The following is a 25,450-nucleotide window of genomic DNA, read 5'->3' on the forward strand; positions in this document are numbered from 1 at the left end:
CCAAGGAGGTTTCTATTCACATTATCTGCATTCTATAAATGTATCAGAACATTGATATGGTCAGAAAAAATCAAATAACTAGAATTATCAGATAACTTAATATTTAAATCTGATTTTTTCTGTGTTCACATACCCAAGAGAAATTGTTAAAAACACTCACACAATTTTTAAGATTTTCTCTTTTCATCATTTTCCTTTCCAACACCTGCAAAGTTGTGAATAATGAAAAATAAATAAATAAATAAATAAATAAATACTCTGATTATTCACATCAGATGTAGGTGTTCACCTGACATTTCAGTAATCTGATCTGTAGAAATTAGATCAAATGATCTTATTAAAAATAATAATGAAATAATGATAAGTTTGTAACACTAAAGTACCCCACTAAAGGCTCATAGTGCAGCTTGCACTAGGCTCAAATGATCATCTAACCAATCATCTAACCTAACGGTCAGCTGAATATATAACTCAAGCTCATGAAGCTGCTCCATGTACTATGCATTAATTGCTTCAGACTCATTCTATGGCATGTTCTAATACTATAAATGAGGAAATTTTATTATGGATTTGTCTAGCTCCACAGATGGATTTTGTACTACTTTGAATGGCATCCTAGTGTTTGAGTCTGATGGCACTGGCAGTGGTCACTTTGAAGTCACCCCGTTCACTCGCTGTGACGTTCTCAGCAGCAAATACATCAGTGTAATCCACGGTTGGCCTTTGAAGAGCTTTGAAACAGTGTTAAACCGCCAGCTACAGTGAAAATGCATGAGCAGCATTCTGATCACAGTTAAACATAGACGGCAGCTTTCAAGAACAAATCAGGAATATTCGCCCTCATAAATCAGCGACAAGGAGAAGTTTGCCGCTGTGCACCAACTTTGAATACTAAATCATTTTTCTTGTCTACTCATCTCAAAGTTCATTTTCTTGCCGTGTGCGCTCGTCAAGCAATTTCCTCCTGTGATGTATAATTGAACAATTTATGTATGAGTGACTTACACTGTGTCAGACTTACAAATCCAATTTCCACAGAATAATAAGTATGAGCTTTCATTTGCTGAAAGAGATCAACCAAATCTGCAGCACTGATGCAGGTCTCCGAGAGGTATGCGCCTCATTTGCCCAATAATCTGAATATGCTTTGTCTGGAATGTTCCACAGTATGCCATCAAAAATATCTTGCATTCATTCAAAATACCTTGAAAAACATAATTTCCTATCGTCATATGACCTTTACCTTGCTTGCTGAAAAGTTACATTGTACACCTTTCAAGAAATGTACTAAAAGTAAATAGCTTTTTTCTTACAACTGTTTCATGAAATTTCTGTTAATATATTACCTGGAAACTGGCAGTGAAAGCAGTGAATGAGTAGATCACTGATTTGTTGGTTTTAAGAAGGCAAAGGAACAGCAGCAGTAGCAAAAAAAAAACATGCTTTACAAATGATGACCTCTAAAGTGGTTGATAATAATTTACATCTGACTTGCATTTAATTAAAATGATGTCACCAGCTGTAATTGTACTATAATCGGATAAAGACACAAGTTAAAATGTCTCCTAACAGATAACTCTCTCATGTTACAGTCCAGATGGATACAGAACCCATTGCTAACATGCAGCTGAAGCCTCTCACAGTTTCTAATGTGATATTGGCTGCCATCTTTGGATAATTAGCACGACATGAATAGATGAACTGAGTAATCATCAAAGAATGGTTCTGTATCGCACACACATACACGCAGACACACACACACACACACATCAGAATCAACAGCTCCTACACCAAGTTCCACACATATTGTGGAAAGTAAAATACATCACATCACTACACTAAATACATCAATGTGGTCTGACCTATGAAACATTCAGTCATAACTCTTGTGGTCAGAATGCATGAGTATGAAACCTCAGTAGTTTCAGTAGTAGACTCAAACAAAATATATTAGACAAACGTACTGAGGTAACAAATAACACAGCAGCCAAGTGTTACAAAGCAACATATACAGACCAGGCTAGGTATATAGAAAAGAGCTGCCTATAAATTATTATAGACAATGATTATGACTTCATCTCGACAAACAGCAACTACATTTGAGTATACATGGCACACCATTAGACTGAAAAAAAATGAAATCCACTCTGTCACGATTCAAGAGTTTAACATTGTTCACAGCAGACACTTGAAAAAGGAGGTGTGAGAATGCGATGCATAGTAATTGTGGATTCAGCTTGTTGTGTTGCTGTAAATGTCTGGATTAGTGAAATCACAGTAGCAGCTCTGAGCCTGGAGTGTGGCTGTGGGCTGCCAAAGGAAAGGTTCACAGCATCATGTACGATCAGCACAAGCCTCCTACATGCTGTTTTAACAAGAATTCACAGAAATCTATTTATTTCTGTATCTCATCACAAACACAAACACAAAGAGATGTTACTACAAAAGAAGTGAAAAGTGCAATTAATAACATATATTAGGGTTTTTCTGGATATTTAGGTATTAATGTTATGTTAATTATTATTATAATTATTTTACATTTTCTACATTGTACACTGCAACTGATTTGATGTGATGTATATATTTGTATAATAATGAATATGTCCATTGACTTCAAAACTGCAGTACTGAGAAGACCCACTTCTTTATAGTAAAATTTCACTGTAGCAAGCTGTGTTTTTTTAACAACAGAAAAATTTACATTTTGAAATACAACTTGGGGTAAGTTAATGACATAATATATCTCCTTTAAGAGAAATCACTATACAGGATAACAACTACAACATAATTTAATACATCTCTTTAGTAGTCTACTGGAAACTAATAACAGATATTTTGATGAATGTAAGGAGGTCATTCTGGTCAGCCATTAACTCTACAAAACTCTAGGATTTGGTGATAACAATAAAGCTTTAATGATTTCGCACTGCAGAGTTAAAACAACCTTGAATTGCTGCCTGCATGCCTATAAAGTATATAAAAACTTTAATATAGCTGACATATAGATACATATGCAGGTTTGTTCTCATGCAGAGTAATAATCAAATGTCTGGGTGCTGCACTGCGGGTTCAACACAAAATCTGACATCTGGTGTCTGACATTTGTGTCTTTTTAAAGTTTGCTCCAAACATAATACTGCCAGAGAGGAGATAAACGACTAAACAATACATCCCCCTAGAGACGTGATGAGAACAATGTGTGTTCAGCATTTGCAACACTATAGTGTCCTGAATACAAGAGTCAGGTCAATAACAACACCGAAAGTGCACGGACAGTTTCATTCAGTCATAAATGACATCAGTATTTGGAGATTTTCAAAGAGAATGTGAGCTGGAAACTTTATGATTTGTGGTGGTAATATAAAAATGTTTCTTGTGGTAAACAGGAAGACAACAAAGCTGTTTTAATAGCTAATATTAGGGATGCAACTGAATTAAAACCACAATTTGAGTTGGTGCAATAATCTAATTGCAAAAGCTGTAATTATTCAGATGATAGAATGTCCTCTGCAAAGAACAAAATATCATTTTTATAGAACAATCTTGTACCTCCAGGCACACCAGTAGGCATCCAGACTACATTTTAGTCTTCTCCCAAATGTCAATGCTCCTGGCATTGTTTACAATGTGCACTTTGAATAAAATCTTACTTTTCAAACATATCTAATTGCAATACTTGAGACAAAATATAAGACTTTTTAAAAACCTCCTTTAAATGTATATAAAGTTTAACCTGACTCTTTGCAGGATCCCTACTTACTGATCATTTTGAACTATACCTGGAACTTCCCAATCACTAGTGGATAGGCCCAGAGTGCTGCCTTGCCCTGCTGTTAAATCCCACTTGAATGAACTTGAATAGGCCGCTGCTGTCACTTAGTTAAAACAGGGGCACCGCCAGAGAATGAAGCCTTTCTAATGGGCCTGTGTGTAGTGGAGTAGCCCTGCAGTGAACACAGAGAGGTAAAGTGATGAAAGCAGGAGAAATGGAAGCTTGCCTCACAGGGAAGACCTCAATTCTATTACACAGCCCAAATTTAAAATGTAGCTCTTTTACTGCCTCTTCCCCTTGTCTAGAGTATCCTTCTCCACACTGCACACAAAACCAAAGACTGATGCAATGTGCAACCTGGGAAGTTCAGCCAGCTCCATCTTATGGATGAAACTGCTGAGGTCTCTGTGCTCAGATGTTCAGAGACAAATTGGGTTCACTTTATAATAACTACACTTTAATCAGACTTAATACAGCATGAACAATAAATAGATTAAATAATTGATTAATAATAAACACACAGTAGTGCTGACTACTTAGTCTTAATAAACTATTAGTTGATTATAAGCCTAAGTTCGTGTTTTAAGGATATTAAAGGTCCTATATTATGCAAAATTGACTCTTGTGAGCATTAAGTCATGTTAAAACGCTGTTATCTCCTCATAAAACATTCCTGGAATTGTGTTTTGTTTCATTCACAAATGTTTGAGTGATCTTTTATTATTAGTCAGTCTACATCTCCAATGCTCAAAATGCTCTGTTCCACCCTGTGATGTCATGAAGCTGTACTTTGGGAATTCCAGGGCTGAAATGATCTAAATGATTCTTGAAGGTGTTAGGTGGAGTTTAAAAAACACAGGAAGTGCTTCCTGTATCAACACAGGACATCAGAAGGTGGAACAGAGTCTTTTCTGTTTGAGAGAAAAACACAGCCTAAAACTGCAGGAATTGTGTGTTAAAAATGTTTGAATGAAACAAAACAGATGTTACATTTAATTTGTTAATTTAGTCAATTATCCAGATAGAAAAGTGACTCCCACAAAATGCAATAGTTCTACTGACTTAAATTAAGTTTGATCAAAATAATATGATCTAATTAAGGAAATGAATTAATCTATCAATGGAAAATAATAGGTGAAAAATTATTGACAATTAAAATGTTGGTACACTGCACAAAGACATCATGCCTGGTATTTGTTTCTAATGGGTAGGCTTTCCAGAGCACCCACTCCCGTTGCAGTGTGTTACAATGGATAAGCTCACTCCACTATTTCCAAAAATGAGAAACTGAGTGATTTTAGAGCCTGAAAGAATTGTGACACAGACCCGTGCACCTTATTGTCCTCATCAACAAACAGAAGTCATAAACTCACATTTGTATGCAATCGCTCAAACTAACCGCTCTGTTTTATGCGCCTTCTCCGACACACATTTTCCTCCCCTCCACTGCACCTGTGATAAAGACATTTGGCCCATCTGAATACAAACAAGGCTTCCCCCAATTTGCATCTTAAGTTCAATGAGCAGAAAATAAATCTCGTCGAACAATATCTGCACTGCATAAATTCCTGCTTCATTTTTTCTACTGTTTCATAGAAGATTGGGGCACTCCTGCACATCCCCATACCTCCTCTATTGACATTGACCAGTCTTTGATTGTCTTTCCTTTCATCAGCTCCGCTCTCAGCCGGCTGCCTTTATGTATTTTAATGAGTAGACAATGGGCAAATACACGCTGTGTCCTGGCTCCCCAACCACGCCGAGCAAACTTGTCAGAGTAATTGGATCTTTATTTTTGCCGAAAATATGTGGGGAGGTTGGAGTAATTATCTACTGGACCTGGGTAAAACTCTTCAACGTGAGAGGTGAGAGGAGTCACCAAAATATGCAAGTGAATTCAACATCTGCAAGTCAAAACAACTAAATACTGCAGTTTGATGGACTTCTTTTATATTTTGCTAGTATTAAATGAATCAAGTTGAAATACTTAACGAATATCATTTACTTATTCAAGTAAAAAAAAAGTAAATGTAAAGTATGCAATGATTTAACAATTATGTGGACTACAATATCTGCATGCAACTGATCATCCTTGCACTGGTCAGTAGTTTTATCACTTTGTTGAGTTAGCTGTCTTGACTTGAAACTTGATGATTCAAATCCATCTAGTTTATCCTGGCATCATGTTTTGGGCTAGACACCTCCTCCTTCTTGGTTTTCAAAAGGCCAATGTAACAGAATAGCAATTGTGTCTGTTGGTATGGCTACAGCAGTATAACTTCCTGTACCTGAGTGTGGAGAGTGAGATGCTTCACAATCATGTAAAGCATAATATAAAAGCTTATCCAGACAGTAATCAACACAAACTATCAACTATCAACTATTTATTCATTTGATCAAGTGCTGATACTATGGGAAATGACATACATAGGATAAAATTAAAGATAGTATCAAAATCTTTTTTATAGTAGCAAGATCTAGTTTGGAATTTCAAAATCACAACAACACTATCCGTACATACACAACATACATACATAACAGCCTAAAACATTAAGAACAAAATATATTATAAAAATGTGCTTACTTAACACCTCTACATGTGCTAGAATTCATCATTAAAGCTTCATTAACTACCACCCACAGCAGATTGAAAGCCGGCGTTACCTCAGATAACACAACATTTCATCATCTTACAAGTGAATGGTCAGCTCTTATGATGGTATCTTTTGTGGCTTCAAACCTGAACAGACAGAATGTACCAGAGTCAGGCGTCCCCTGCTGTCCCATGAGTGGGCGAACCCTGGTACACAAGGGAGGAGCTTTCCCACATAAACAAATGTTCCTCCTGTCTCTAGAATACTACTGAATACTACTTCAGTCCCTTGATTGTATTTTACATTCAACTGTATCACAAAGTCACTTCTTATGGAAAAATCTCTATGCTGTTCTCTATTCTGTTTGTGTCTCACATGGAGAGTAGTTATGTCTGACCTTGCTCTGCGCACTGTTGCAGTCTGATGGCAAACGCAGTCCTCACCATCACCAAGGTGATTTAGGCAGCCTGTGAAAAGAGAATGCGGGATAGTGTGAAAGAGCCATGTGACCATACAATTAAGATCCCTTTGTTGACTGCAACAATGGACAGACCACCACCACGGTGCAACAAGTGTACACTAAGGAGCTAAACCTGAAACCAAAATTAAACATGCACTATGTCACTTTTCTGCTACCTGCTTCACTCCATGGAGATGTTAGGGCTGAATGTTCCACAGTATCATGTTAATCTTGTCTTTAAAGGTCCTATATTACACAAAATTGATTCTCGTGAGCTTTAATGTTAGAAGCATACCTGGAGTTGTGTTTTGTTCCATTCACACATGGTTGAGTAACCCTTTATTATTAGTCTGTCTACATCTAAAAAGCTGAAAGTGCCCTGTTCCACTCCGTGATCTTATGAAGCTGTAGCTTTCAAGTTAACAGCTACCTTTTACCTTTAGTTCAGTAGAGACTGGCAATTCCAGTGCTGAAATTATCCAAATGATGATAGTGAAGGTGTATGGAGTTTAAAAACACAGTAAAGCACTTCATGTATTATCACATGACATCACAATGTGGAACAGAATGTTTTCCATTTGAGAGAAGAACAAAATATAAATATGCAGTGTTTGTGAGTTAAACTTGTGTGAATGTAACAAAACACAACTCCAGGTATGTTTTTGATGAGAAAAAACATTATGATATAGATCAAAAAACAGCATAATATAGGCCCATTAATCTAAAGCAAAAACATACCTTGAAAAGCATGCATCCTGCAGTAAGAAGATCTGATTTTTGACTTCTTTCCACACAATGGCAGAACAATGACATCTCCATGGAGTCTGCCACCAGTAAAGTTACACAGTGAACTTTAAACCATGCAATAGATTTGTAATCATAAATACTACAATTCTATTGTATTTAGATCAATAGACTTAGATATGGATGTTATATTTAATACATTTTACATTTGCTCAGTATTACTTTACAATAATACCATTTAGATTACACTAAATCAGCATCTATGCTAAGCAGAATTACCTTATTACCAAAGCATAAAAGGTCAGTCCATTAGCCATCCAAGCTTAAAAGCATGTTCTCAAGATGAAGACTCTTAAAAGCCATTTACTGTGAGTGTATAGTTTTAGCTCGGTGGCAGGTTATCAACTGTAATAAAAACTTGAAAAATATAACTAGTCCAATTATGTAGATTAACAAATGTATCATTTTGATTGTTTTGGGCTAAAAAGATGGATATCCTGCCCCTCTATTTCCCCTCTCCTGATGGCTTCTTTCAACCATGTAACTTTGTCACTCTGTCCGTGTTTTCTGTCATTTTTGAGATATTCTGCCGATGACACACATCATCAGCACCACGGACAGCTCTGTGTGTGAGTATGGCAACTTGAGCTCTATTTTTGGCAGTAGATTCAGAAAAGGTACTGCACTTCTTCTACCCATCACTTTACTGCTCAAACTATTTAACTCTTTTCCAATTCATTCTAATCTCCCCTATCAACACCAACAAAACATCTCAGTGTCCTCAAAAGGTGAATCATACTCATTCATTTGAATTATATTTCAATCGCTACCCCTGTTCATATTACATACATAGCACCTTTCTCTGTATTGTTCCTGAATAAAATACAAAATTTATCACATTACATTCATGTGTATGTGTGAGAGTATTTCTCAAAAGAGCATTAAGAAGCAGTACAAATGGACTGGGTACTCCTTATCTCGATATTGATCAGTGACCATGGGGACAAGGGCACAGCAAAACATTTTCCATAGGCCTGGGACCACACATTGGATTCTGGATGACAGCCAGATCTTGCAATATGGTCTGCATGGAAATGAAAGTAAAGGTTCTGAAATGTGTGATCATTTTGTTGTTGTTGTTGTTTGCTCAAGGGGAGTCAACCATTTTATTCTTCACCCGTATCATCCATTTGGAGCAAATCGTAATGTCAGTATTTTTAAGGAGTGTTTGAGTCTATATAAATGCTCTCATGAATATAAGAGGGGGGGGGGGGACAACATCATCGCATTTCCCCTATAGATCTCTATACATTTGAATGCCCCTCTCCTGCGATGTCACTTCCGCTTCAGCACCATGGACAGAGCCGTCACTGCTCTTTTCATATTGGGCTGGCACACGGCAGCTCGTGGCGGGGAGCTAAACTTTTGGCAGTAGACCCACGGAAGCGCGATCGCCTTGTATATACACAGAGCGTGCTGGGCATCACTAGCCCAATGCAAAGCACGGCACGTCGCTGCGACTGAATTCTCCGCGGCGAAGAAGACGACAGAAGGGAGAGGCACGGAGCGAGGCAGCCTGCATGAAATGAATATGCACAGAGACGATTCCAACGGACACCGCTTACTGAGGGACAACGCGTAATAAAAGCATAACAGAACGCGAAGTGCGCTAGAGGCGAAGGAGGACTGCTGCGAGGGGGGACGCGAAGGGACTCGACCTGCATGTAAGAGCCACACTGGAGGCAAGAGATGCAGCCAGCGAGCAAGCTCCTCACTCTCGTTTTCCTCATCTTCGTGGGCACAGAACTAACCCAAGTAGGTCCTTCTTTATTTCACGTTATTTCCGAGGCCATATCATTGATGCTCCGGTGACAGGTTTAATTGGCTGTATATCCGATGTAAGATTATGTTGTTACCTCGACTAAAGAGCCCTCTTAACCAGATTACCAGGCGGGATTACATGATGGGAATACGTAGTGCTGAACGGGCGAGAAGAGACCCGCGCAGCCCCAGCGTGTGTTACCGCCGAGATAAAGACAATATACTGTCACTCCAAATATGTTCATCTGCCCTATATATTTTCAAAATGCCTCATACTTAAAGACATTTACTTTTTTATTTGGTACACTAACCATAATAAGTAGACTGGTAATGTCCAAGCAATAAAACATGTCCAAAACAATAATTGTACTAAATGCAAAATTGAACAGGACAATAAGGACTTCCTGTTACTAAAGCCTGAGTAGCAAAGACTGTTGCATTAAGCTGCTGGCTGTGTAAACCCCCACCACAAGCCCAGGGGAGCGAGGACTAGATGTATTTATTGCTATAGGGCCTGCTGCTGTATAGGCTTCAGAAGTTTGATGATTTAATTGACCTTGCTTGAGCAAACAGTCATATTTCTCTTGTTGCGCGGTGTTCCTTGTGAATCCAATAGTTGCTGGTAATTGGGAACTGAGAAAATCAAACGTGCCACCAAGGTTTCTATCAATCAATTAATGTGTGTTCTCGTTGCGTCCGGGCGCACACTGCAGACACATTGTACAATAGAAGTAAACAGTGCATGTCCCGTATGTGTGTTAGAGCATTACTTTGACAGAAATACAGTCAGCATTGATTTCCAATAATTTATGGCTGTGTATGTGTATAGAGCTTTCATTCAAGCAGCAACAAATTCACGTGGCATGCTCTCCAGTTCTTGTATGTCTCGGCAGCACTGTACTGCTGCAGCACTCATAATATGAACCGGACAGAGCCAAGTGCACAGAAATGCTGACACAATCCAACAATGAGGCTATTTGCCACTGATTGATGTGAGCCATCATTCAGAGTGCAGGGGGAAGGACTAGGACATGTTTGAGAGCTGCTATGGCCCTCGTATGACAGTCCGTTTGGGTGTCAGTGCGGGTCAGGGTCCTCCCATACATTGACATTGTGCACATCTGACAGCCTCTCAGTGTGTGTCATGGACTTGAAGGTAAGTCGATATTAGTCCTGAGCTTCCCTGTTCACTTCTATACAAGCAGATTGGAAAGGCTAAGCCTAGCATATTACTGTAGTGTTACGGACTCATTGTAAAAACTGAATGAGTGAGCTGTGTGTATGATGCAGTCCTTAATCTGATTTAATATGAGTTTAACAGCCATGTGCACCTCTCTTTCAATTTTTAATTTCTCAGTTTAGCCTCGCCTTTGTCTTGTTTTAGACCTGCTTTGATTCGCACCTACTCATAAGTAATCATGGTTTTGTGATAACATTGTAGGCATTCACCATGACTTACAATGATTTATAAAAGGCACTAACTAACAATAACTTTCATTTTTCTAGGGGAGGTTTCGCAATGTTGCTTTGTCTGAAAATGTCCACAGTATGGCCTTAAACTACAAGCAGGTGACACCACTAGGTCAAACTACAGGTCAGATCTGTTGAGAGACAAGCCTGCTCAGTGTAGGAATGCATGTTTTTTCAAGTTATCTTTGAGCAATAAGAACACATGAAATTGAATAATTGCAAGACAGACAGATTTTGGATAAAATTTGGAAGCTAACAGCTATTTAATCAGCTCTTGTCCTTATATTCAAGGTGATCCTAGCTCCTTGGCAGATATGTTTTTAGCATGCTTTTGATGTGATTATTCTCACAGTTTATTATTTTTATTCATTCAATTTTAACTTTGTGTATTGAGCCATATATCTTTGTTCATCCTAAACAAAAATGAATAAAAATAATCTAAGAATCAACATTATTGCACAGCTCCACTGCTATAAAGACTGCATAAATTCTGTAGCTCTCCTGTAGTTTGTAGCAGCATGAGGCCCACACATTATTTTATTTCACTTCTATAACATCTGGCTTCTACCCGCTGATTAGTAGCATGATAACCACTTTAATCACATTCATTCACCTCAGTTCACGTACAGGGAAGAATAGTAAGTAGCCTGAATGGCATCTGCTCCCTCCTAGTGCCTCCCCTATGGCTGAGGGCCTGTATCTTAGAGCAGCACCTCCCAGCTAACACCTGATCGGACAGATGGTATACTGCCATAGAAGCCCCTTTGACACCACAAACACAACCTACATACCATTGCTCATAATAATATAGCTTAGTTACCAATTAGTGTGGAGCACCTGGCCTACGCTAAGCACTGTGCACTAATCACACAAAATGCATAAACAACCAGGAAATCATTATTTAATGGCACCTCTGTAATTCTGGCTGTGTTAAAAATTCAAGGTTATAACAAAGGAACATTTGGAGTTTGTGAATGCACAGGAACAAGAAAATGGGGAGAATCAATCTGGTTTTATGGGAGAATGTGAGCTGGAGTAAGAGCTGAATTGCAATATGCGTGGTGTGATTGGCAGCCGGGCTTGGAGCTATTTATTATTCAGTATGGGCTGGTTGAGCAACGGAGCAACGAGAAAGAGAGCAGAAGAGAAGTAGGTGGTGGAGAGAGACGCTACAATTGTGTGCTGGCAGGAGGGAAATGTGATTTTATTACCACTACCATGAAGCCTTTGGTTGTAAACCTGCTTGTTGCACACATTATTATGTTGTGTGTGCCTTCTACTTGTTGCACTCTGAATGCCATGTTAAAACGTTACACTAGGAGCTGCCAGTACTCACTTTGTGCTCGTCCCAAGCTTGAATAATTCTGTTTTGCAAATCACTAAATGCTGAAAAAATTGAGAAAGTAATTATTTTTGATTATTGGTCTGTTACTGATCTCCTTTTCAAGGGGGTCCTTTTCATCCATTCTTTGCCTAAACAAGAAAATAGAAATACTGTATCTTACATTATAATAACATATTTTTTCCCCTCTTAAACAGTTGTTGGCAATAGTTCCATGTATTTGTTGTTACAACTGCAATGCTGTCAGAAAAATGCAATTAAAGAGGCAACCTTGACGGGGAGTAAACGTTTTTAGGGATTCCATTATTGTTTTAATTTATTATTATTATTATTAGTAGTAGTAGTAGTATTATTATTATTATTATTATTATTATTATTATTATGCATAGACAAAAGCGAAACAAAAATAAAATGGATAACATCAATTGTAATAATAATAATAATAATAATAATAATAATAATAATAGAACAATAATAACAGCATTATGTTGTAACTGTATCTTGTCAATCAAACAAATAAGAACAATTAGACAACTCTTACAAATATAAATGTTATGTAATGTTATGTAAATGACACATGAAACAATCTGATCATACAGTGGTCTAAAGAACTTTGATAGCTCCCTAGGAGGGTGCCCCCTTTGCTTGTTCCCTCATAACACGCATCCCCGTGAGCGCTCAGCAGAAGGTCGACACGTGGGAGTGACAGGCTGCACATATCTAAAGGCAGGGTGCTACACGCAGGCGCTCTCTTTACTTAACAGCCGCCACTTTACAGCGAAAGTGCATTATGGAGCAGACCGAAACAGCGGCAACCTCTCCTCTTAATGTGGGAGCTTTATTTTATTGTGTAGCCAACGTTAAAGGAAATATTACCCTGACCCAATATGGTTCTAGACAATTTAGCATAATATATCCTTTTCAAAAAGGATCCAACCTTAATTTTAACCTTCACGTTTTACAGTCATTGTATATGTCTTGATTGGGCTATGGAAAAGGTCATTTAAATCAGAGCATTTATTAAGACGTTGCGCATTGGCTCGTTTGTGGCTTTCACCATAGGGAACTAGGCCTATTTAGAAAATTCCACTTTTAAGCAACACCGCGTTTGGCTACATGATGGCGCCAGAGCCACGCGAATGAAAGCGCGCGGAAAACGCTTAAGGCATTTCTCTATTTCTCTATGAACGACTACTGCAACTTCTATAATTAGAACATTGTGTAATATTACAATGCAGGTTTGTAGCAGGGATAAAATGGGCTCTGAGGGATTGTTGACTTTTGCGCTACTGATTCATAAAGTCACGTAGAGGAAAAGCCACTTTGTCTGGGACATTTATCGCGGGATGGGGTGTAGGGGTCATTGGAACATATCCAGGAACTACAAAGCTGACATCACTGACTGTAGCAAAATAGATAGATGGACAGGGATGCAGAAAACGACTTTCTGGCACCTCCTCTTCTCTGCTCTCATCCACTCGGAGCAGCCGGAGCGCGCTCAGTCAGTGGCACTTAATGAGAACGCGCTCTGAGGCAGGAGGCGGACCAACGAGCGTCGGGCGTGAACAAAATAGTAACTGAGAGCAGAGGAGGAGACAGTGCGCGGGACAAGCAGGCAGAGAAAGGAGATACAAGCGCCAAGTGTGCAGCTCTTACCCACTTGGATCACCTTATTGTATTGCTTCATTTTGGTCGCACTAGTGACTCCACGAGGTGGAAATGTCCAAAAAGAAGGCATCGGACCCGGACCCCCGGGTGAAACATCATGGTGCTACGGGCAACCTGACTCGCATCCGACTGGCGCTTACCGTGAGGGAGTGTGCAGAATGAAAACGGCCTAAAACAAGAAAAGCTGGGTAAAAGTCCGAGCAGAGTGCCAACATGACGGTGCCGCTGCTAAAAATTGGCGTCGTGCTCAGCACCATGGCGATGATCACCAACTGGATGTCGCAGACCCTCCCCTCGCTGGTGGGGCTCAACACTACCAAGCTGACGGCGGCGCAGGGGGGATATCCAGACCGGAGCACGGGTGTAAGTGCATCACACGAGGAGGGGACAGGTGGAATAGCCCTAGAGAATGCCATTTTTCAGAGGATAATCTTGGAACAAAAATTGGGCATCAAATTTCTATCACGCTGCTACAGTTGGCAAAATGGAAAAATCAGTTTTAAAGTTGTTTGAAATCTCGTGGGCTAATAGTCTACTAAGGTTTAATCATTTAAGGAATTGTAGTGTAAAATGTGTAGGTTCTGCGGCCAAGTACCCTCCCCTTTACCTTTCTGTGAATGAGAGGCGTTCAAAGCTACGCTGCTTTTGAGAGGATCGTGTGAAGCGCCCCTTTGTTTCACTGCTGCTGTACGGGATGAGCCGTACGCGCTCGGTCAGCACACAGACAATCTCTGTATCTGCCACCAGTCATGATGTTTTTACTACAACATAGAGAAAGGTCGACAATGTTTTGTCACCCTTTTTACAGGAGTGTGTGCGTGATCGCTTCTTTTAGATTTGCTCTGAGCTTGTCACTAATTGAATCGTTCAGCAGTGTCTTCACTGACTCTTCCTTATCGCTGAAGTACAATAGTCTCCCGTAGAATCAGCACAGCCGCTATCTTTCTGCAGCCGTCAGTCATTCTCCACTTCTTCTCATCGAGTTAGGACCTGGACTGATATACTGCAGGAGAAAAACTCGCATTGACGCCACCTACGGCACACTTTCCGCTGTGCCCCCCACAGCCACCTATTATATATGTATAACTCTGCACTGGTTGCTATTTGCCTCGGTTGGTTGTAAAATATCCAGACTGATGGTGCAGGAGGGTGGAGCCTGGTAGCTGGTGGCGTCCAGATGGTGATGAATGCAGCACCAGCTTTGGAATTAAGCTGGCACTGTGCACTTTATGTGCAAATAAATCAAGCGCGTGTCCTTGGCAGTGTCTCATTGACCTAAAATATCTATTGGGTAATGCTTTGGCTGTTGGTTATTGTTATAAAGGTGTGTATTTAAATGTTGTCTGTGTCATTTGTCCTACACTTTTGCTTCACTCTTGTAGGAGCAGCATTCATCCTTTTTATCCTCTGTTTCTCTTGTAGGTCTTGCCAGCCAACCCAGAGGAATCATGGCAGGTGTACAGTTCAGCCCAGGATAGCGAGGGAAGGTGTGTCTGCACCGTGGTGGCACCCCAGCAGTCCATGTGTTCTCGGGACGCCCGCACCAAACAACTGAGGCAGCTTTTAGAGAAGGTAATTACAGTTTAACTCCACACAGCTCATATCCTGAGCATCAAAGTCATACACTGTATCCACCTCTCCGTCTGTCTGCTCACACATTTATACTCTGTGGTCCCAGCATCACCTCTCTGCCCGCTGGACAAGAATAGGAATCATGCTCTAATGAGCTCCCTGGAAACCTAAGAGGCATCATGGGAGTCAGACTAACACTCATGTACAGTACACATCCAAGGCACACGTCTAATGATGTAACCCCACTCAATCCCCTCTGTGTGAGCTCAGCCCAGCCCTGATTAGAAGAAAACACAGCTGGGATATCAAGTTCTGTGAACAATAGAACAATATTTATGTATGGTGATGATTTAGCTATGCTATAGATGAGCCTGAATCATGGCTAATGCCTCACAGTCGTGAGAAACCAAATGTCTTAACAGTATGTGTGCTACACTTGCACCATGTGTCTGAGGCCCCTGACTAGTTGGCTTCAGTTCAGTTTATGTGACTCACTGCATGAAGCCAAAACAACATATTGAAAATCTGTTGCATTTTCATTGCAACTTCTTTTCGATGCAATGCCAAGTTATAATAAATAATAAAAATAAATAATAATACAATAATAATACTACAAACATTTTCCATCATTATGGATTTTAACCAGTTATGCTTCCTGTACAACTAATCAGGTGCAGAACATGACACAGTCCATCCAGGTGTTGGACCAGCGAACTCAGAGAGACCTGCAGTACGTGGAGAAGATGGAGGTGCAGCTCCGGGGGCTGGAGACCAAGTTCAGACAGGTGGAAGAGAACCACAAGCAGAACATTGCCAAGCAATACAAGGTACGGGTCCCCGCCTCACCATTCTGTGTCTTTGTCTGTAAAACACCCATAGTGCAAGACAAGAAGCCTCATTACAAACTAAAGTCACTGTAACCATGCCTCTGTAGGAAATTACCTCAATAATTATAGTTATAGTTGACTTTTCAGTTTAATACTTATAAACCATTACATAACAAAATGTGCATAATGGTGCTATAGAAACCAAATGCTATTGAGAAACAATCTTGTCTTGTCTACTCAGTGTCACTTATTTTAGCTAACATATTTCTGTGATAGGAAAGTAGTCTTAACAAACTTGTGTATCTATGTTCATCATCATCCATGTGCCATATTGCATGCGAGCCCAGACTATCATCCTCCAACTTTCTTCTCCTTAGCATGTAACACACTGTCAACACCTTTCTGTCAGATTATACAATATGTGTGTGTGTGCGTTGTCTTTTAGATAGGATAGTAAGCTCCAGCCCCTGTCAACAGTCTGTCGTTTTCTTGCTTGCAGGGCTAACTTTAAGAAATGTAAAGAGAGAGAGCCACAGGAAAGAAGAGGCAGGTCTATTCCAGATTCCCCTGAACTGGGCCACAGTACTGAGAGCATTTTGGGGCGACAAACAGATTTTAATTTTACCTTAAGCACCATTCAGAACCAGGAAAAACCCTTACCCTTTGTCCTAAACCCACCTACCACTGATCTTTTCCTGCATGATACTGCTAATCAAAGTTTTCCATTCAAGCTATTTTTAAAACGTAACAAATTATTATTATTATTATTATTATTATTATTATTATTATTATTATTATTACTATTATTACAATTGATGTTATCCATTTTATTTTTGTTTCGCTTTTGTCTATGCATATTTGGTTTCTCCACAATATAAAAGTCTTTAGACGTACAATTTGAGAACACTTTGTTGTCTGTGACATGTTAAAGCATGTATCCCTTACTACAATGTTGCATTTTAAACAATGATGACCAATAAAGAGCTTTCCCAATTGTTGTTGGTGTACCGAGGTGCTTGCTTCTTAAAATCGACTGGTCACTTGCCAGGATGGAGCCAACCTCTGCTTGTCCAGCCGCTGTGGTTTGTTTTTATGCTCATACACCTGCACAGTACATGGCACAAGAGACAACAGCATACATTACTTATATGGGCTTACAGGTGCAGAGCTAGGGAAAAGATAGAGTAGCCAGGCTAAGACAGGTATTTTTATTTTTTATTTTTTCTTTTGCACATGACACTCAACCGGGCTTATTCTAATCCTTTCAGGCCATAAAAGCGAAAATGGAGGAGCTTAGACCGTTGATACCAGTGTTGGAGGAGTACAAAGCCGATGCCAAATTGGTATTGCAGTTTAAGGAGGAGGTCCAGAACTTGACGTCAGTGCTAAGTGAACTTCAGCAAGAGATGGGGGCCTATGACTACGAGGAGCTGCACAACAGAGTGTCAAATCTTGAGGGGAGACTCCGTGCATGCATGGAAAAATTAGGTAGGCGCAAGAAAGTCTATACACTTTTCTCAACACGCCACCGACATTCAATATGTTGTGAGAGGGAAAAATGTCAGGCATCACAAGGACACATACACTTTTAAATAACATGTTATTTACACTTACATCATGGGGGAGAAAATGTACTTGAGGAATGCCCAAAGACTAATGTTCCATTATTTATGGATAAACAGCAATTTGGAGATTTATGTTTTGCAAACCTATGTTGTATTGCAAATTAAGGGTATGATTTTATGATAAATACACCTTAATGCGCATTAATGTGTATTAATAAAGCATGAACAGACTTAGCGAATAATGAACAAATTGTCTATTGAGCTATTAAGAATGATACAGGCTTAATAACTATTTAATTAGGGGCTTAGGGTTAAGAGTTAGGGTATTGATTGAGTAGTTACTGAGCCTGAACCAAAGCATTTGTTCATTATGATATGAGTTTAGGTTCATGAATATACAGTGGTTATAGTATAAGTATTACCAAGTACTATCACAGCAAAATGCCATGATTGATTATTGAATTATGTAGTGCCTCATAATGTTGCATACACTGGTGGAAGGTTCACTCCAGTATATGTTTGCATCAGTTGATAAAGCTAGATGAAATTATATACACAAATCACTAGAGGATACAGAGGATCTTGTGATCATGCCAAATGAGAGACCCCAATGAAAATAAGGGAAATAACATGATGGGCTAACAGAAAACATTTGATTAGGTTGTTGTCCTTATGATGTAGGTTCCTATCTTGCTCAACTCTTGCTTTTAGCCCCTGTGTTCTGTCTTCACACCTCTGTCACAGCCCACAGTGCTAATAGATGCACACCCACAGAAACACACTCACACTTTGTACTTGCATATCACGGGTATATTGTGTCCCAGTTTCAAATTCTTTGTGGAACACACAAAAAGAATCAAATTATGGAAAATAATTTCACAGTCTCTTCAAACATTGGCAAAGACAATGCAGAGAAAGAAGTACTACAGTTGTGTGATTCAGTACACAAAATTTTGCTGAAAAATTTCTGGACTTCACTGCAATATAGTGGCTCAAGCCACTACCAACCAAAATCTCTAACCTAAACCCATAACATAGTAGTTTCAGGTCAAAAATAAATTACTTATCTTAACTTTGGCTGTTCAGATGTCTATTATTTTGAAATATGTTTGTTGTTGTGAATGTCACTTCGAGGACAGGTGATATTCCTGTTACTACCACTACATTTGGTGCATTACCACAACTACTGTAGGAATACTTCTATGATTGCTCACCTCCCCACCAGGGTCAAACCAGTGAAGACATTTACAACAGTCTTGTTAATACCTACAAATGTAAAGTTAGTTCCCCCTTTTGAGACTTTGTTTGAGTAATCTTTTCAGCACAGTTATTAATAGACAGGCTAAGGCTTGTGTCAAAAACCATCAGATCACTAGTGACAGGATCTCCTGGTTTTCCTCCTCTCAGTGTGCATATTTGAGAAAGTGAGAGAAACAAAATGGAGGTGAGGTCACACAGAGTGACTGCCTCAGAAAACACAACACAGGGTAGCTCCTACTTTCATCTTGATGCAGTTCCAATGCGCCCACGCTAGTCTTCCCCCATACTAGTAAGATTAAACAGGTTGAGGTCACTTGCCAAATCTGCTCGGTCAGGGCAACAACAAGAAAAATGAGAGAGTGATCCAGACAGAGGGGTCATTCTGAAAGTGATAGAGCAGGGTGACGGGGGGAACAAGAGTGTGATAGAGTGGAGGGTTACAGAGCAAGAGTATCTAGGGCCCTTCAAGACCCTTCAAGCTGTTTATGCTGTAAAGACTAACCACCAGACAGACAGGGCACAGTTAGCCATCCACCAGGAGAACATCCCACCTAGCATAGCAAGAATCAAATGAAAATATTAAATGAATGAATGACTTAAATTAATGAATGCCATTAGTGCAAACAAATCTAAGACTTTATCAGCATAGCCATACAGCTGGCATGTGGGGCAGAAACACAAAACAAATTATTGTATTAATAAAATTGTATTTATTTTTTTAAACATACAGAAATGTCAAGCATTTGGTGTATTTTATGATATCATCTGATATAATTCCACTTTAATGTTTGATAAATTCATTGGAAGAGGTTACAGCATGATGGTTTAAATCTAGCTTTAGGGCATGCTGAAACTACAGTATAATTTACTGGCATACACTTGTCTCAGCCTATCTGTTAATATTTAAGATGACAGAAGGAGATAATATATTAACAAATATATAAACAAAAAGTTAATGGCATTAAACAGAGTAAAAGCAACCTGTTTAAACTTCTTGAACCAGCAATTTTCTGAAAGATTCGTTCAGGGAACAGTACTTTTTCACAGTGCTTACTTTTAGTTTTATGACCTTACATTTATCTTGATCATATAAGTCAAACAACTATTGAAAAAGCATTAGAGTTTAAAGTCCAGACTAATGCTATTTGCTCGTGTCAGCTCGACTCCCATTAGCTTTTCCCTTTCAGACTCCTGTTCTCTGTGTATCCAGTGAAAAGCAGGCCAAACAGGGATTAGATCATGTGTGTATCTCCAGACAGACGATCCATCAGAGGCTTCCCTGCAAACAGCCGCTGCCCTCTAAAGACACAGGCGTGATTAGGAAAAAGAAAAAAATAAATCAATGGCCATTGTATTAGTGCTATGGCTAATCCCACAGAGAGCTTACATAAGAGACCAGGTCCAGGAATAGCAGGGGTCATGTGGGTTTGTGAGTTTTGAAGACCATAAAACATAATATACAATTATAAGAACTGAGGAAAATTAAGCAATCCCACAGTTCAGCCTATTTCAGCACCATGGACAGTGGCCAGTTACTTAAGGGTTCACACTGAGCCAGCATCATCAAATCAAATGATGAAGCTGTATTTTGGAGGGGTTCAATATTTATTGCTTGTACTTCCTTTAGTCCTTCTACTAGTGGAGAACTACATGCATGAAGATTGAGGAAAATGAAACAATACTAATTGTAGCCTATTTCAGCACTATTGGCAGAGCTAGGTTACTTTTCACACTAGGCCAATTTATCGTTATTCAGACTAGTCTGAATAACGATAACATTTGAGTTGTAGAGGTTCAAATTAGTAACCTCTATGACACAAATTTACTTAATAAGTGTTTCATTCTGTCCTGAAAAATTTAAACATTATTTTTATAAAACTTTATTAGGATTCTCATGCTTTAGGATTTTAGTGTCAGCCTAATGAAGTAGTTTCAATATTGTTCAATATTGTTTTAAGTGATATTTTCTATTCCAACATAGCACAAATTGGTCATTGTGAAAGAACAAGTTCACAAACAATAGCTACTGATTCTTGCGTTCGCTGTAAAGACTCATTTACAGACATGTCTAGAACATGTCTTACAAAGAAATTAGTTGCCATTTTTACAGAGAAAACAACGTACAAGGTCTGCTGTGTCACAAGCAACAATGTCAGATCTATGATATTTCTAAAGGGCATAGATACAGCTAAGAAGACAGGTGTAAAGATGCATTTTAGCACGGGTTAATGGATGAGACGCTTGACAAAAAGGATTGCTAATGAAAACACAAAATGAGCCATAGCCAGCCCCACTTGTGAGATTAGCATATCAGAACGACTCATTAGATTCACAGAGCAATATTAAGTCATCAGGACACTCTAATTGACCTTTATGGTGCTGCTCCCGGTCTCTGACAAAAATGTGTCTAACAAATCTCCATTTAAAACTTCTGATTCAATTTTTGTCAGGCTTTATTATCAAGAATAGACCAGAACTGCATCACAAGGGAGCAGCAACCAAGTACTAGTTTTGTCAAATTCCTATTAACACCTCAATCAACACTCATTAACACTGCAGCAGCAGCATCAGCAGCAGCAGACGCACAGAGGCGGTCTCTTCTCTGCTCCTTCACGCTCCCACCTTGTCACACTGAGGAGTAAAACAGTCATTAGCATGTGTGAACTGAATAATAAGCACCTCATGTCTGTGGATGCAAGCGAGACGGACATTTACACTGCCATGTCCTTCAGGACTATTTATTCTCCGTCAACAGCTGAATCATTCTCTGTATTGGTCTAAAGCAATGGCTTTCAGATTGGGAATGTGAATAGCAAGTCTTTATGTGGTTTAAGTTGTGTTCATGGGATGACATAATGGTCTACAATGTCCCTGGTATAAAATTGCAGGAGTGCAGGTAATCTGTGGTAGAAATTGCTGTTTAACTGATTTGTTGAGCTGGTTTATGGTCAGTATCGGGCCTGTCCACATGAAACAAAACACGTGCAAAGTTCAACAAAAGTGTTTTTTGGGGTTTTTTTTGTTCATAATTGGTTTATAAAGTGGTGGTATTCAAGCACAAAGATATGACTGTTGTCAGCTGAAAGGCATTCACACAAAAAGGATATTTCTTTCAAAACAAGTAAAACTCCCATAGAGTTAAATCCATGGGCTTCATAGTGATTGAAATATGGCACAGTTAGCATAGCAATTAACAATATAAAATATCACTTACAAACAGGCCCCTGCCCTCCATCTGAAACTGTGATAACATCAAATTCTAGAACGTGAATGCAACCTAATCTAGTTTTGGTTTAATTATTTAAAATGTGAACAGTTACACAGATGGTTTTATACAGATGGCCAACTTAAAAACTTCTGTATGGATTTAGTTGCCTAAGTCCTTTTTTAGATCTTGCTTAGACCTGGTTTAGACCCAATATATCTAATGTCATAAAGGGCACTGTACTGGAGGCTTTCTTGTCACTACTTCTTTTGCAGCATGTGGCAAACTGACGGGCATCAGCGAGCCCATCACAATCAAGACATCTGGCTCCAGGTTTGGCTCCTGGATGACAGATCCTCTGGCTCCTGAGGGAGACACACGGGTATGTAAATAGTGTTTTACTCTGACACTCCAGCGACTGGGCAGCACATTTAAATAATCAAGGAATAAACACCAACCAAATGAACTCTACAAGAAAAAAATATATTAAAAAAAACCTTTGAGACACATAAATAGACCTTCAGTTCTTCCTCCGGCAGTATTCCCTTTTCAAGCTACTACTTTATTCTATCTGGATATCTACTTAACACTATTACAAGGACCCTTCCAGTTAACAGCTGGAGACAACCTTGATCATAGGTTAAGGTCAGCTCTGACTGTGAAATGTAATAGTCTCTGGCCTTTTATCCTCATCATCTGATTTCCCTAAGCAGACTGGGCCCAAAGTAATAGGTAATGGGCTCTGCTTCTGTCAGTCAGATGAGATTCTAAATACTGTAACTGTACTGTATTTTAGAGGGAAGAAAGCACAGGAGGATTTATGCTGCAATAGAAACAGTTGAATGCATAAATGTAATGGAGAAGTAATGAAGCAGCAAGACATTTATAATGGCACACCATAGTTGTGGTGATGCAGCATAGTTTGGAAGCTAATTGTCAACTGTCAAGACAAGTGCAGTCTGTGAACGTTTGAAATATTCAATAAAGCAAAGGTGAAGTGCTGACTAAGAATAGATTTAGCATATTGTAAGGGCAACCTTCTTTGTAAAAAGCAACCTATTTTAAAACTGTGGATAAAAGAAGTGCTGAATTATCAAAGAGGCGCAGTGAATGTAACTGACAGGGGCAGAAGGCCTGCTCCACGGCTTTTCATCTGCGGGCTTCCTCTGCTTAGTTCTTTGCAGAGTCCACAGAGAGCTCCATGTTGATGTGAAGGATTCCACACAAAGGCAGGTGCAGCCTTCAGGTGTCAGAGTCTCACTGCACCAGAGCAGCATTTGAGCCCTCGGAGGAGGGGGGAAGAGGGCTGGTGTGCCCACCTCCGCAGGGGCTGGAGGAAGTCGGGTCCAGGCAGCTGAGACAGGCTTTTATGTGGAATGATGGGCATTATCCCCGCGGGGCAGAGCTCGCCCCATCCCGTGGCTGTCATGCTGACTGTTTGTATTCAGAGGCTGCAGGACCACAGCTTCCTAGATCAAGTCTTGGCTCAAACCTAATTGGAATGCTTGCTGAGAGAATGATTTGATTTATTCTGTTTGTGATCTGCATGTAAGATGCACAGATTTTCAAAGGCCTACATTGGGATGACTACTGCAATTCTTTCCTAGCTCGATACTAGAGTAGCACTACATGCACCCACAAAAACCACAAGGTTGATCCGAGCAACAGGCAAAGCAAAGTGCTGCTGTGGTTTTCAGCATTTTTAGTGTGACTGTGGTGGTCGAAGGGAATGAATAAGGTTAATTTTTTAAAATCTGTAAACTACATTAGACTAAAGTATAATTTTAGCAGTAAACAATCCAGTTTCTAATTATTATTTTCTATTGTTATTTAGGTGTGGTACATGGACGGTTACCATAACAACCGCTTTGTGCGAGAGTACAAGTCGATGCATGACTTCATGACGTCGGACAACTACACATCCCATCGTCTGCCTCACCCCTGGTCTGGGACTGGTCAGGTGGTCTACAATGGCTCCATCTACTTCAACAAGTTCCAGAGCCACTTCATCATCAAGTTTGACCTACGCACCTCTTCCATCAGCAAGTCCCGGCAGCTGGATCAAGCCGGATACAACAACGCATATCACTACGCCTGGGGGGGCCACTCAGACATAGACCTCATGGTTGACGAGGGCGGGCTCTGGGCTGTCTATGCCACCAACCAGAATGCAGGAAACATTGTGATAAGTAAGCTGAACCCCAACACATTGCAGATCATCAAAACGTGGACCACGAACCACCCCAAACGGAGTGCCGGAGAGTCTTTTATGATCTGTGGAACACTTTACGTCACAAATGGCTACTCAGGAGGAACAAAGGTGTACTACGCCTACTCCACCAACTCCTCCACTTACGAATATATTGACATTGCATTCCAGAATAAGTACTCACATATATCCATGCTGGACTACAACCCTCGGGATCGAGCCCTCTATGCCTGGAACAATGGCCACCAGGTGCTCTATAATGTTACTCTGTTCCACGTGATTCGCTCAGAAGAACTGTAACCTCAAAACAAACTGCCCACAAACAAGAAGTACATGCTGTCTATGGAGATCTAATATATCGAAAATTATATCAAAACAAAAATACTATTGGCAGATTTTATATATGGAAAAAAAAAAAACTCAGAGATTGCAACGTGAATGCAAAGTAGATTGAATGTGCATATACAAAAGAGCCAAAGGGTTTCATTCCAAAATACAGGAGTTGTATATTTATGATAAGAAATGTATGAAATCAGAAAACACTCATGATTGTCAAACACTTGTAAATAAAACTATTATAAAGTTTACTGTAATTCATAGTTTACATTTTCTAATAGCTGCCATCTTTTTTGTGAAGATTTTTTTTTGTATTATTATTTTGGAATGAAACTCTTTTTACTGTTTGCAACATAGAATATGATTGTAAAAGTAGACAAATATATGTATAAAGATTTAAAAACACATGCCAAAAAGATCAATCAAGCATATATATAATAAAAAATCATGCCTTTTTTATACACTGGAATATCAACCTCCATGCAGCTGCAGTCTCGCCAGATCACCTCCCAGTTGGACATTTGGTCATTGGGGAACTAGTATACAAGAACTGTTGTTATGAACTGTTTGTTCCCTATGGCTTATGGACATATAGACAAATGGGA

At 39.5% G+C, this 25,450-nt stretch overlaps 1 protein-coding gene across 4 annotated transcripts; it reads left to right on the forward strand.

Annotated features, from left to right (window-relative positions):
- The first annotated feature begins 9,313 nt into the window (after nucleotides 1–9,313).
- olfm1b (olfactomedin 1b) lies at nucleotides 9,314–24,821 on the forward strand. 4 transcript variants are annotated; one of them, XM_055153683.1, is made up of 6 exons: nucleotides 9,314–9,385; nucleotides 15,294–15,443; nucleotides 16,115–16,270; nucleotides 17,539–17,758; nucleotides 22,576–22,682; nucleotides 24,135–24,821. In XM_055153683.1, the coding sequence occupies exons 1-6, from the start codon at nucleotides 9,320–9,322 to the stop codon at nucleotides 24,807–24,809; spliced, it is 1,374 nt and encodes a 457-aa protein (XP_055009658.1). In that variant the 5' UTR covers nucleotides 9,314–9,319; the 3' UTR covers nucleotides 24,810–24,821. The 4 variants fall into 4 exon arrangements, with proteins under 4 accessions (XP_055009658.1, XP_055009656.1, XP_020777428.1 ...); XM_055153681.1 differs by lacking the exon at nucleotides 9,314–9,385 and adding an exon at nucleotides 14,085–14,238 and having other exon boundaries at nucleotides 15,304–15,443; XM_020921769.2 differs by lacking the exon at nucleotides 9,314–9,385 and adding an exon at nucleotides 14,085–14,234.
- Nucleotides 24,822–25,450: the final 629 nt, after the last annotated feature.

The sequence above is a fragment of the Boleophthalmus pectinirostris genome, unplaced genomic scaffold (assembly GCF_026225935.1).
Source record: "Boleophthalmus pectinirostris isolate CB_2022bp ecotype Guang Dong unplaced genomic scaffold, ASM2622593v1 HiC_scaffold_18, whole genome shotgun sequence".
NCBI classification, from domain to species: Eukaryota; Metazoa; Chordata; class Actinopteri; order Gobiiformes; family Gobiidae; genus Boleophthalmus; species Boleophthalmus pectinirostris.